The sequence below is a fragment of the Cygnus olor genome, chromosome 9, assembly GCF_009769625.2.
Source record: "Cygnus olor isolate bCygOlo1 chromosome 9, bCygOlo1.pri.v2, whole genome shotgun sequence".
Taxonomy (NCBI): Eukaryota; Metazoa; Chordata; class Aves; order Anseriformes; family Anatidae; genus Cygnus; species Cygnus olor.
Genome location: NC_049177.1, coordinates 17,309,749 through 17,322,146, shown reverse-complemented (window position 1 = coordinate 17,322,146; position 12,398 = coordinate 17,309,749). Strand labels below are relative to the sequence as shown.

The 12,398-nt window shown below is 75.2% G+C and overlaps 2 protein-coding genes across 6 annotated transcripts; both read left to right on the top strand.

Annotated features, from left to right (window-relative positions):
* The first annotated feature begins 701 nt into the window (after positions 1-701).
* Positions 702-7,794, top strand: ECE2 (endothelin converting enzyme 2). Of its 2 annotated transcripts, none has more exons than XR_005822698.1 (19): positions 702-849; positions 2,059-2,145; positions 2,580-2,724; positions 2,885-3,100; positions 3,233-3,357; positions 3,496-3,642; positions 3,733-3,798; positions 3,920-4,108; positions 4,322-4,464; positions 4,575-4,689; positions 4,945-5,055; positions 5,299-5,397; positions 5,490-5,567; positions 5,731-5,834; positions 5,918-6,028; positions 6,181-6,248; positions 6,484-6,542; positions 7,001-7,191; positions 7,264-7,361. XR_005822698.1 is itself a non-coding variant. In XM_040567940.1 (19 exons), exons 1-19 carry the CDS (start codon positions 808-810, stop codon positions 7,666-7,668), a joined length of 2,310 nt encoding a protein of 769 aa, XP_040423874.1. In that variant the 5' UTR covers positions 703-807; the 3' UTR covers positions 7,669-7,794. The 2 variants fall into 2 exon arrangements, 1 of the variants encoding a protein (XP_040423874.1); XM_040567940.1 differs by lacking the exon at positions 6,484-6,542 and adding an exon at positions 7,492-7,794 and having other exon boundaries at positions 703-849; positions 7,264-7,359.
* LOC121075077 (mitochondrial ubiquitin ligase activator of nfkb 1-A-like) lies at positions 3,109-10,773 on the top strand. Of its 4 annotated transcripts, XM_040567942.1 has the most exons (6): positions 8,524-8,564; positions 8,656-8,661; positions 8,707-8,829; positions 8,944-9,031; positions 9,114-9,234; positions 9,388-10,773. In XM_040567942.1, the coding sequence occupies exons 3-6, from the start codon at positions 8,719-8,721 to the stop codon at positions 10,085-10,087; spliced, it is 1,020 nt and encodes a 339-aa protein (XP_040423876.1). In that variant the 5' UTR covers positions 8,524-8,564; positions 8,656-8,661; positions 8,707-8,718; the 3' UTR covers positions 10,088-10,773. The 4 variants fall into 4 exon arrangements, with proteins under 4 accessions (XP_040423878.1, XP_040423877.1, XP_040423876.1 ...); XM_040567944.1 differs by lacking the exons at positions 8,524-8,564; positions 8,656-8,661 and adding an exon at positions 3,109-3,113; XM_040567943.1 differs by lacking the exons at positions 8,524-8,564; positions 8,656-8,661 and adding an exon at positions 7,916-7,929 and having other exon boundaries at positions 8,713-8,829.
* The last annotated feature ends 1,625 nt before the right edge of the window (positions 10,774-12,398 follow it).

Here is a 12,398-nt window from a genome sequence, read left to right as displayed (position 1 = left end):
GGGGTGGGCGTGGCTTAGCGCGGTGGCCACGCCCCTCGCGCGTACCGGCACCGGGGCGGGGCGGGGGGGAGCGAACCGGGGGGGGGGGGGGGCACCGGGACCGGGGGGGGGGGGTAACGGGACCGGGGGGCGCCGTGGAGGCAGGGGCACCCCGCGGCCCCGTGGAGCGGCCGGTAGCGGAGCGGCGCTGCGGCGGCGGCGGGGCGCTGCTTGCAGCCGCCGGGGCCGGTGCGCGTCCCCCGGTACCGGGGGGGGGCGGGGGGGCCGAGAGGTGCAGCGCCAACGGGGCGGTGCCCGGGTGGGAGCCCGGCGTCGGGTCCCGGGGCCCGTGTCGGCGTCAGGTCCCGGTGCCGGTGTCAGGTCCCGGTGCGGGTGTCAGCTCCCGGTACCGGTATCGGCTCCCGGTGCCGGGGCTCCGCCCGTGAGCACGGCGGGCGCGGCCCCCCGCGGTCACCTTGGCGCCGGGGCCGGGCGGGGAGGAGCGGAGCGGTGAGACCGGGCTGCGCCCCCGGTGCCCCCGTTCCAACCCCCCCCCCCCCCCCCACGGTACCACCGGCTCCAGCCGCGCCCCCGGTGCCTACGGGCGGCGCCCCGCCGGTACCCGCCACCCCCCCACCCCCCATCGCGGGGGCTCCATCCATCCGTCCGTCCGTCCGTCCATCCGTCCGTCCGTCCGTCCCTGCCCGCTCCCAGTCCCGGTGCCGGTGCCGGTGCCGGTGCCGGTGCCGCCATGGCGGAGGCAGGCGGCGCTGCGGGGGCCCGGCGCTGCCCGGGCGGGGAGCGGAGCTAGGCGGGAGGCGGCCCGGGATGGCCAGGATGAACGTGGCCCTGCAGGAGCTCGGCCACGCCGTGAGTGGGGGGCCCGGGGGGGGGGGGCGACAAAATGGGGAGGGAGGGGGGGGGGGGGATGGGGGGCATACGGAGGGAGCCGGTGCAGGGCAGCCCCGGGAGATGGGGGGGCTGCGGGGGGCTGCGGGGGGCTGGGCAGCCCCTCCCCGTGGCAGCAGGGATGGGGGGGGGGGGGGGGACAAGGGGAACCCCCACCCCCACCCCGGCACCCCCCGGCTGGGGTCGGGCGGGGGGTCCTGGGTGGCCCCCCAGCCCCCCCCCCCCCCCCCCCCCCGCTCCGCCGGGGCACGGAGCCCAGCAGGGTGTGGGGGTGCTGCGGGGGGGTGCCCCCCGAGCCAGCCCCGGGGGGGGGGGGGGGCGGGGAGGGATCCGACCCCAAATTGGGGTGCCAGCAGGTGCGGGAGGGGGGGACGGCGGTGACAAGGGGACGAGGGCGGGTTGGGGACCCTGGGGGCCAGCCCCCGCCTCCCCTCACCCCCCCCCCCGCTGCAGATAACCCGCCGGGGCGTTAACTCTGAAGCCTACTGATGGCACCGGGCGCTCTCCCACCCAAGCACCCAGCTTCTGCCCCCGGCTGCCGGCTCAGCTCCGCGCCCCCCCCCCCCCCCCCCTCCCGGCTGGGTCCTTGGCAGCCCCCCCCAGGCCCGGGACAGGGGGGTCCTGCCCCCCCACCCCCCGGCTGCCCCCCACCCCGCGGAGCCCCCGTCCCCCCGCAGCACCGCCCGCCCTGCCCCGGGCTCTTCCCTTTGCCCCGAGCGCCGCGGGGGCCGGGTTGGGGTACGGGGTGGGGGGGGGGGCTCCCAGATGTGTCACCCCAGTGCACATCTGCGTGGAAAGTTCCAGGCTTTGGGGGGGGGGGGGGGGGGACGAGGAGAGGGGGAGGGGCAGAGCAGAGCCAGCGGTTGCCTGGTGACGAGGACCACGTCTCCGTGGCACCTGGCTGATGCCACGGCTGCCATGGCGACGCGGAGGGATGCTCCGGGCCCCCCCCCCCCGTGTCCGTCCCCCCCCCCAGCACCCAGCCTCACCTTCCCAGGGGCTCCGGGGGGGCAGCTTCCCAGGGGGGAGCCCCGGGCTGAGCCTCTGAGGGAGGCCCCAGCACCCCCCCGAGCGGGGCACCAGCCCTCGCTGTGAGAGGCGGAGGGGGTGAGGGGGGGGGGCTCAGCCACCCCCCCCGGGGCCCCCCCAGCCTGCTCTGTGCCCCGGCAGATGCCCGACTACAAGCGCGCCACGCTGCAGGAGGACGAGGCGCCGGAGCCCGCGGGGGACGGCAGCGCCTCTCCCGACAGCGTGGAGGTGAGCCCGGACCCCCCCAGATCCCCTCCTGTCCCCCCCCCCCCCATTTCCCGCAGCCCCAACCTGCCCGCAGCCGGGGGGGGAAGGGGTGGGGGCAGCGGGAGCGGGGCTGGGAACCGAGAGGCAGTCCCCGGGGACGTGCTGGGACACGGCCAGAATGCGGCAGAGAGAGCTCCTGGGCCAGGTTCCTTCCCTGCAGCTTCGGGGGCTGGCGCCCTGACCCCCCCCCCCCCCCCCCCCTCCCGGGGATGCTCCAGCTATGGGACGACCCCTTCCAGGGGGTCCCAGCGCGGTCCCCGGCTCGGTCCCAAGCTCATCCCCGCGCCACCCAGCCCAGCCGGGGCACCCAGGGGCTGTAGCGGCGGGGGGGGGACACACACACACACACACACACACACACACAGATGCGATTTCGGACCCTGCCTCCTGCCCAGGTGGGGTTTCGGAAGGGGCCGGGGCCGCTGCTGAGCCGCCTGGCGTCGCGCAGCCACCTGGAGCTGGCGCTCAGCGCCGTCGCCGTCACCCTGGCCCTGCTGCTCGGCGCCGCCGTCGTCGCGCTGGCCGTGCAGTACAGCAGAGGTAGGGGCGGCGCGCGCGCGTGTGTCCCACCACCCCCCCCCCCCCGTGCCCCCGGGGACGGCAGGATTGGGGTGCTCTGCCCACCCCGGCGGGCGCTGGGGGCCTGGCCCCGCGGCGTGCCTCGGTTTCCCCCCCGCGCACAGCCTGCCGTCCCTGCCAGATCCCTCTCGCAGCACGTGCCTGACGGACGCCTGCGTCCGGGTGGCCAGCAAGATCCTGGAGGCCCTGGACCCGGCCACGGACCCGTGCCAGGACTTCTACCAGTACTCCTGCGGGGGCTGGATCAGGAGGAACCCGCTGCCCACCGGGCGCTCCAAGTGGAGCACCTTCAACAGCATCTGGGACCAGAACCAGGCCGTCATGAAGCACCTCCTAGGTGGGCACCGGCGGTTGACACCGAGTTGGGGGGGGACGGGGGGCGGGGGGGGACACGCCCCCGGGTGCAGACGGGCAGAGCCCCCCCAGGGCTGAGCCGCAGCCCCCTCCCCCCCCCCACACACACACGCAGAGAGCGCCAGCTTCAACTCGAGCAGCGAGGCGGAGAGGAAGACGCAGCGCTACTACCTGTCCTGCCTCAGGGAGCAGCGCATCGAGGAGCTGGGCGCCCAGCCCCTCGTGGAGCTCATCGACAAGGTGGGCGGCACGCGGACCGCCGGGCTGCCGGGGGGGGGGGGGGGGGGGGGGGGGAGGGGAGCAACGTGTCCCCGTCCCGTGCCCCCCCCCCCCCCCAGCTGGGTGACGGATGCACCCCCGGGGGCCGCTCGCGGGCAGATCGGCGGCTGGAACGTCACCGGCTCGTGGAACCAGAGCGGCTTCATGGAGGTGCTCAAGGTGGTGTCGGGCACGTACCGGGCGACCCCCTTCTTCACGGTGTACGTGGGCGCGGACTCCAAGAGCTCCAACAGCAACGTCATCCAGGTGGGCACGAGGGGCTGCGGGCACCGAGGGGGGGGGGGGGGGCGGGGGGGCACCGGGCTGCCCGTATCGCCCCTCTGTGCCCCCCCCCAGGTGGACCAGTCGGGGCTTTTCCTCCCCTCCCGGGATTACTACCTGAACAGGACGGCCAACGAGCGGGTGAGAGGAGCGAGAGCCCCCCCACCCCCCCACCCCCGCCGGGGGGGGGGGGCCAGGCCGGGACCCGTGGGTGGGGGTGTCCCGCAGACGGGACTGAGCCCGCTGCTGGGGGTCCCGCCAGGTCCTGGCCGCCTACCTGGACTACATGGTGGAGCTGGGCACGCTGCTGGGGGGGGCCAAGGAGCCCACCCGGCTGCAGATGCAGCAGGTGCTGGACTTCGAGACCCTGCTGGCCAACATCACCGTGCCCCAGGCCGAGCGGCGGGACGACGAGAAGATCTACCACAAGATGAGCATCGCCGAGCTGCAGGTGGGCACGGCCACCCCGCCGGGAAAAAAACCCCTTCTGGGGACCCCTCCGGGTCCCCTCCTTGTGCCGCAGCCTCGGGAGCAGCGGGGAGCCGCGGGGAAGGAGCTTTGGGGCAGAGCAGGGATTTGGGGTGCTGAGGGAGCTGGGGACGTCGGGGCAGGGTGGTGCGGAGCCGTGCCAAGCGCCCGGGCGCCGCGTCCCCGTGTCCCCCAGGTCCTCGCCCCCGCCATCGACTGGCTGGATTACCTCTCCTACTCCCTGGCCCCGCTGGAGCTGGCTGAGACGGAGCCCGTGGTGGTGTACGGGGACGCCTACCTCCGGCAGGTCTCCGACCTCATCAACGGCACCGACAAGAGGTGAGACCCCCGCGGTGCCCCCCCTTTGGGGCTGAACCCTCGGCGGGGGCACCGGGCACCCCCCCGGTGCCGGTCCCGTGGCAAGGCGCAGCACCCCTCTGCCCCCGCAGCGTCCTGAACAACTACCTGATCTGGAACCTGGTGCAGAAAACGGCCTCCAGCCTGGACCAGCGCTTCGAGACGGCCCAGGAGAGGCTGCTGGAGACGCTCTACGGCACCAGGAAGGTAACGGGGGGGGGGGGGCGTTTCCAGGACCACCCCCCGCCACCCACAGCAGCGCGGGGGCAGCCGGAGCGCCTCTGCCCTTGGGCTGCCCTTGGGGTGCTGAGCCCCGGATGCTGCAGGAGGATTTGGGGAGTGTTTTTTTTGGGGGGGGTCACTGCTGGGTGTTTCCCCACAGCCTGGGGGGCAGGGAGGGAGCAGGAGGAGGGGGCTGGGGCTGCCCCGGGGGTCTCAGGGGCTCCCGTCTCACCCCCGCAGTCCTGCACGCCCCGCTGGCAAACCTGCATCTCCAACACGGACGACACGCTGGGCTTCGCCCTGGGCTCCCTCTTTGTCAAAGCCACCTTCGACCGGGACAGCAAGGCCATCGTGAGGACACCGCCCCCCCCGTCCCCCCCCCCCCGTCCCCCCCAGTTCCCCCCCCCGGAGCCCAGTGACGGTGAAATGGGACCCCTGGGGTTGGGGTTAGGGGGGGCCTGCCCGTGGTCACATCCTGCCCGAGCCACCCCTATACGATGGGCACCGAGGGGTGGCACGGGGGAGGGCACGGGGTGACGTGGCAGGGAGCTGACAGGGTGCGTCCCCCCCCCCCGCCACTGTCCCTGTCCCCAGGCCGAGGAGATGATCAGCGAGATCCGGACGGCTTTCGAGGGGTCCCTGGACCAGCTGGACTGGATGGATGAGACGACCCGGCAGGCGGCGAAAGAGAAGGTGCCCCTGGGGGGGGGGGGGACGGGTGGTTGGGAGACCCCCCCCGGGCATTTTCTGGCCTCATCTCACCCCCGGGACCTCTCCCCACGCAGGCGGATGCCATCTACGACATGATCGGCTTCCCGGACTTCATCCTGGACAACAAGGAGCTGGACGACGTCTATGACGGGGTAGGGGGCTCGCGGGGGGGTCTGCCCTGCTCGCACCGAGCCCTGGAGGTCCCCTGGTGGGACGATGGGGGGAGGGGGGGGGGATGGGGACAGGGCACAAAACGGAGCCGCCCCAAAACCCTGCGTGGCCGGACCCGTCCTCACCCAGCCTCTTCCCCACCAGTACGAGGTCTCCGAGGACTCCTTCTTCCAGAACATGCTCAACTTCTACAACTTCTCCGCCAAGGTGATGGCCGACCAGCTGCGCAAGCCCCCCAACCGGGACCAGTAAGGGAGGGGGCTCTGGGAGGCACGGGGCGGGGGGGGGGGAGAGGTGACCTGTCCCTGCCCGTGCGCTGTCCCCCCCCCAGGTGGAGCATGACCCCGCAGACCGTCAACGCCTACTACCTGCCCACCAAGAACGGCATCGTCTTCCCCGCCGGCATCCTGCAGGCTCCCTTCTACGCCCGCAGCCACCCCAAGTGAGCCCGGCACGGGGCTGGGGGGGGACGGGAGGGGGCACGGGCAGGCGATCCCGACCCGGGGTGCCCAGGACGGGGAGGGGGGAGGGGGGGGGGGGGGGCGACGCCGTGATCCCTCTGCGCTCACCCGGCTCTGCCCCGCCGCCCCGCAGAGCCCTCAATTTCGGCGGCATCGGCGTGGTGATGGGCCACGAGCTGACCCACGCCTTCGACGACCAAGGTGAGAGCCCGCGGGCAGCGCCGCCCCGACGCCCCCGTCGCCTTCCCATCCCCCCCCCCCCCCCCCCCCGAGACCCCCGCCCGCCCGCCCCCGTGCCCTCGGTGTGGGGAAGGGGTGCCGCGGGGGGAGGGGGGGGGGGCGGTTGCTTCGCCATCCATTGCATCGTGCGTGCTCGTGGCCGCGGCCACCCCCCCCCCGGCTGGCTGGCTTCCCCTTCTATGTCCTGTCTCCCCAGGTGGCACCCGCCGATTCCTCCCCCCGGCTTCTCTGTGCAGCTTTCGCTCCATCCGCTTGGTGAGGACACGGTGGCTGCAGCTCGGCCCCCCCCCCGCCCCCCGCGGCCCCCCCGCCCGCCCGTGGCCCTCCCCCCCCGCCTCCTCCTCTTCCTCCTCCTCATCCTCCTCCTTTTGGGGCAGGGGACGGGTCCCTCTCACGTCCGCTCTGCTTTGCGCCTCTCACCGGAGCCAGCGGGGTTGAGCTGGGGGAAAACGGGGGAATTTGGGGTCACGGGGACAGCAGGGGACACCGGGGGGGGGGGCGGGGGGACAAAAGCATGGCTGAGCCTCGGCACAGAGACCACCTGGAGCAGGAGCTGGGGGACACCTTCTCCCCGGGGCGCTCCAGGTCCCCCGAAGTCCCCCGGGGTGTCCCCACGGTGCTCGGCAGTGCCCGGTTTGGGGACCCCGCAGCGTGGGCTCTGTGAGGGGGAACAGCATCCCCCGGTCCTGCTGCCCCACGGCTCGGTCCCGCAGGCCGGGAGTACGACAAGGAGGGCAACCTGCGGCCCTGGTGGCAGAACTCCTCGCTGGAGGCCTTCAAGAACCGGACGGCGTGCATGACGGAGCAGTACGGCCGCTACACCGTGCACCGCGAGAAGGTCAACGGCCGCCAGACGCTGGGCGAGAACATCGCCGACAACGGCGGGCTGAAGGCAGCCTACAACGTGGGTCGGGGCTCCCGGGGCGCGCGCGTCCCCCCCCCAAACCGTGGGGCTTCACGGTGCCTCCCCCCGCAGGCGTACAAGTCGTGGCTGCAGAAGAACGGGGACGAGAAGCGCCTGCCGGCCCTGGGGCTCACCAACCACCAGCTCTTCTTCGTGGGCTTCGCGCAGGTACGGTGCTGTGCCTTCCCCTCCCGGCCCCCGGGTGCCACCCCGCCGGTCCCCATCCCGCCTACGGGGCCGGAGCCGTGCCCCGGCGTTGGCTCCCTCCCCGCATCCCCCCGGCTGCTCCCGCTCCGCCAGGTGTGGTGCTCGGTGCGGACGCCCGAGAGCTCCCACGAGGGGCTGGTGACCGACCCGCACAGCCCCGACAAGTACCGCGTCATCGGCACCCTCAGCAACTCCCGGGACTTCGTGGAGCACTTCGGCTGCCCGCTGGGCTCGCCCATGAACCCCGGCCGCCACTGCGAGGTGTGGTAGCCACCGGGACAGCCCGCGGGGACGGGGACGGAGGGCGCCGTGCCCGTCTGTACCCTCCCCCCCGCCCCCCAACCCTCACCGGGCGCCCACGGGGCCACCGTGAGCCCCCCCCCCCCCCCCCGCGCGCCCACCGCTCCCCGCGCCCCCCGGCTCCTCTCCGGTGCCCAGCACGGGGCCCCCCGGGGATGGGACGGGGGGGGGGGGGGGCGGAGAGGCCGCGGTGCCCCCCACGACCCCACGGGGGGCACCGGAGCCGAGCCCCTCGCTCTGCCCCCCGGTCTCCCCTCGCCCCCCCCCCCCCGACCCCCCCGTAGCCCGGTGCCCGCCTGCTGGGGCCGGGGGGCGGCGGGGGGAGCCCGGTGCCCGGTGCCCGCCGCTGGCTTCACGGAACGATTAAAGCAGCTTCCACCGAGCCGCCGCCTCCGCCTCCTTCATGGCGGCACCGGGGGAGGCTGAGGGACCGCGAGGGGAGGGAACGGGCGGGGACGGGGGCTGCGGGGAGGCACCGGGGCACGGGCCCTGGGGTGCGAAGACCGGGCTGTGGAGGCCCGGAGACCGGGAGCGGGGGCCCCAAGGGACCGCGGCCCGACCCCCGCCCGCCTCAGGGGGCCTCCATGGCCGGGACACCGGTGCTCGGCCCCCCCCCCCGCCCGGTACCCGGTACGGGGCCCGTGCCGCAAAGCCCGCCGGGATTTGTAGTCCTGGCGGCGCCTTCCGGGTTGCGGCCCGGCGCGAGGGATGCCGGGAGCTGTAGTTCCGCGCCCCGCCGCTCCCAACGCCCCGCCGGAGGGCCCGCACTGCATTTCCCAGCAGGCACCGCGCGGCGGCCGCGGACGGGGGGACTGGGCGCCGCCGGCCGGCCTCGGGGGCGCGGGGGGCGGCGGGGCCGGGCCGGGGTGAGCGGGGGCGGCGGGGCCGGGCCGGGGCGGGCGGGGGGGAGCCGGAACGGGGGGCGCCGGGCCCGGAACGGGGGGCGCCGGGCGCTAGGCCCCGGTGAGGCCCCCGGGCCCCGGCCCCAGCCCCGCTCTCCCCTGGCAGGCGCCGGGCGCCATGGAGCCGGTGACGCCCGTGGAGCTGCTGTGCCTGGGCTCCAGCCTGGCCTTCTCGGGGCTCTTCTACTACCTGTACCGGAGGAAGGCCGGCGTGGCGGCGCGCGTGCAGGTAGCCCCGTGCCTCCGTGCCGCCCCCTGCCCGGCCGCAGCGCCGCGGCTGGGCTCAGGCAGGCCGCATCCTGCGCGGCCCCGCGGGGCTCAGCGCCTGTCCCCGCTCTTCCAGGAGGCCCCGAAGCTGCAGGTGGACGACGATTTAGCAGCGCTGGCGTCCGCAGCCGACGGGAAGCGCCTGCCCTACGTCGCCCTGGAAGGTGAGGAGGTCCCGCGGTTATACGCTGGGGACGGGGACCAGGCTCCCCTTCCCCGGGCTGCGACGCGTCCCTTCGTCCTCAGGCGTCGTGCTGCCGGCCAAGGCGGCGCTGTCCAGCCAGTACCACCGGGGGATGCGGGGCGTGATCCAGAAGCTGCTTCTCAAGGAGCATCGGCTGATCTGGAACAGCTTGGCGCGGAGCTGGTGAGCGATGGGAAAGGACGGCAGGGGTGGGCTCGCACCGGCAGGCCCGCACCCCCACCCTCTGGGGCCACGCGAGAGGCTCTCGGTTCAACCCCGGCAGCTCAGGGTTCCTTCACGTCCCCCGCATCTCAGCGCCGCGCTCTCCGCTTGCAGGACTGAGAGCGAGCGGGTGCTCTCGGAGCAGGTCTACACCGTCCCCTTCTTGCTGGCCTCGCCGGACGCCGAGGCGGTGACGCAGGTGAGCGTGGAGAGCCCGCTGCGAGCCGTCCGCCTGCCCCTGGAGACGGTGTACGAGCGCTTCCAGCAGCCGGCCCACGGCTTCCGCGACCTGCTGGGCCACTACCTGAGCGGGGAGAAGCCCAAGGGCATCCTGGAGACCGAGGAGATGCTGCGGGTGGGGGCCGCGCTGACGGGCATCGGGGAGCTGGCCCTGCACCCCGACGGCTCGCTGCACCTCCAGCCGCCGGCCCGCGAGGGCGAGTATTTCTTGTGCCTGGGGGACTGGCAGGCGGCGCTGGCGGAGCTGGAGGCGGCCAGCGGCTTCTGGAAGGGGGCGGCGGCGCTGTGCGCGGCGCTGGGGCTGGCCGTCCTCCTCCACGCCGTGTGCCGGGCCCTCCGCCACGCGCGCCTCAAGCCGGAGCCCGAGGACAAGGAGCCCGAGGGCGAGGAGGAGGCCGAGGCCGGAGGGCTGGAGGACTCGTGCGTGGTCTGCCTCAGCCGGCCCCGCGAGTGCGTCCTGCTGGGCTGCGGCCACATCTGCTGCTGCTTCCGCTGCTTCCAGGCCTTGCCCAGCCGCCTCTGCCCCATCTGCCGGGGCCCCATCGACCGCGTGGTGCCCCTCTACCAGGCCTGAGGGCGCCTTTTGGGGGGGGGACACAGGGAGGGGCAGCGCCAACCGAGCCCAGCCCAGAGCCTGGGGGAACCTCAGGGGTCCACCAGCACGCGGCTGTGTGGTTCCTGCTGGGGAGGGACGGGTCCCAGTGTGCCCCCGTCTGTCCTGGGGGAACCTACAGCCCCCCCCCCCCCCCCCCATCCTGTTTGTCTGCCAAAGGAACCCCCCCTTAACGTGAGTGGGTGGGGGCAACGTACTTCTGGTGCCTAACGTAAGGAGTCCTCTGCACCCTCTGGGCCTGTTTCTGAGCCCTGACACCCCCCCCACCCCCCCGCAGAAGGCACGTGGCTTTTTTTCCTTGCGTTGCTTTTCCAGCGCGTGGCTTTGTGGAGAGAACAGGGCCGGGGGGAGAACCCAGGGCCAGCGGGGCACAGCTGGGGCGGGCAGGGGCCGGGCAGAACCCCCCCCCCGGAGCCAGCGCCGTGCCACACCTGGGTGCCAGCGTCCCCCTACCTCGCGCCTGCACCCCGTAAGCAGGCTGTCTGGGGACAGGCACCCCCTTCACCAGCTGCTCTGGCACCCAGGAGGGGGACCGGGGGCACCCTGCCCGCGCGCCTCCAGCACCCGCCGAGCCCCGCGCGCCCACCCCAGCGCCCCGCGGCCGCCTGGCGACGCCGAGGCTGGTCACCGATAAAGCCGAGGAGCCGCGCTCAGCCTCGCCTCTTCCTTCGCGCCGCTAACACGGGGGCCGGGAGCTGCCCCCGTCGCCTCCCGGCCCTGCTGGGCGGAGGGCAGGGGCCCCCAGCACCCCGGGGTGCGGGAGGGATGGGTGCCGTTACCGTGGCAACGGCGCTCTCGGTCTCCGTGGCGACCGCCGCCCTGCACGCCCCGCCCCCCCCCCCCCCCCCCCCCCCCCCCCCCCCATCCCGCCTCCGGCGGCTTTGGGATGCCCGGGTTTTGGGGTGGGGGCGGCGCCGGCCGGCGGGGTGAGGGCGCGTGGGGGTGTCGTGCCCCCTCCCCGCAGCATCGGCCCCCGTCGGTTTGGGGCTGGGCACGTGCTCGGGGCAGAGGTGCCGCCGTGGCGGCGTCCCCAGGGCCCGCTGTCAACCACGGCGCCCCCCGGAGTCCCCCCCCTGGGACCCGTGGGCATTTTTGGGGTGGGACGAGGGCCCCAGCCCCCCCCCCACCACCACCACCACGCAGCCGGGCGTCCCCCCCGCAGCGGGAGGGATTTCGGGAAGGAGATAGATACCGGATGGTGGCGCAGGGCCCGGCTGCCAGGAACGCGCCCCCCCCGCGTGCCAAGAAGCTGCCGGCACGAGCGGGCGCGTGGGCCGCGAGGTGTCCGTGCACCCGCAGACTGCTCTCCTCCTTCCCCGGGGCCGGGCCACCGGGCGGGGACAGCCACGGGGGGGGGGGGGGGGGGGGGGCCACGGCCGCCTCCGGTGGGACAGCGCCAGGCCGACGTCCCCCCGCCCCCAGCGGGGTGCCGAGGGTGCCCGGGGAAGGGGACGCCTCCTGTCGTACCCAGCGCCGTCCCCGCCGCCCTGCGCCCCCCCCCCCCCCCCCCCCCCCCCCGCCCCGGGGATGCCACCAGCCCCGCGGTGCCGTGTGTCCCCCCCCCCGGCGCAGCACAGCTCGGCGCTGCCTGGCACCGCTCCCCCAGCGCCGTGACTCTCAACCGGCTCGGCACCAGCCGGAGCCCGGCGCTGCCAAACCGCCCGGCACGGGGCTGCCGGCCCCGCCGCAGTGCCCGCATCGCGCACACACACACACACCCACCCACACACACTCACACACACACACACACACCCCCCCGGGGGTGGGTGCTGAGACGAAGGCACGGAAGGGTGCTGAAAGCTGAGACGTGCCCCCCCCCCCCCCCCCCCCACGTCCCCGGGGACACTGGGTCAGGACAGCGGGAGCGCGCGGCGCTGAGCCACCTCCCCGCGATGCGGGGCCCGTGGGGACCCAGGTGTCCCCGCAGCTCTCGCCCCCACACCAGCCGCAGCCCTGCGGGCGCCCATCCGTGCCCCCCGCACCCCCCCGGGGCTGCCAGCGGCTCCCCCCTGCGTCCCCGTCTGTTGTCATGGCGACGGGACGTGGGGACAGGCGGCGATGGAGCCTCGTCACCCTGCAGGGCTGCTCGCCACGGCCGGGGTCCCCCAGCCCGGGGCCAGGCGGGGACGAAGGGGTTTGGGGGTGAAGCCCCTCCCCGGGCACCCCCCCCCGCGCCGGTGCGGCCCCGGCGTCACCTCAGCCCCAGGTGGCTCGCGGGGGGGACGGGGATGGTGCCATCCCTCTTCCACCCGCCCCAGCGTGGGATTTGGGA

Bases quoted from the DNA above. Each gene is read 5' to 3' on its own strand.
- LOC121075077 (XM_040567944.1), top strand. From the start codon at position 8,719: ATGGAGCCGGTGACGCCCGTGGAGCTGCTGTGCCTGGGCTCCAGCCTG. The intron at 8,830-8,943 runs GTAGCCCCGTGC...CCGCTCTTCCAG, and splicing joins GCGTGGCGGCGCGCGTGCAG to GAGGCCCCGAAGCTGCAGGT. The intron at 9,032-9,113 runs GTGAGGAGGTCC...CTTCGTCCTCAG, and splicing joins GCCCTACGTCGCCCTGGAAG to GCGTCGTGCTGCCGGCCAAG.
- ECE2 (XM_040567940.1), top strand. From the start codon at position 808: ATGGCCAGGATGAACGTGGCCCTGCAGGAGCTCGGCCACGCC. The intron at 4,465-4,574 runs GTGAGACCCCCG...CTGCCCCCGCAG, and splicing joins ATCAACGGCACCGACAAGAG to CGTCCTGAACAACTACCTGA. The intron at 4,690-4,944 runs GTAACGGGGGGG...TCACCCCCGCAG, and splicing joins CGCTCTACGGCACCAGGAAG to TCCTGCACGCCCCGCTGGCA.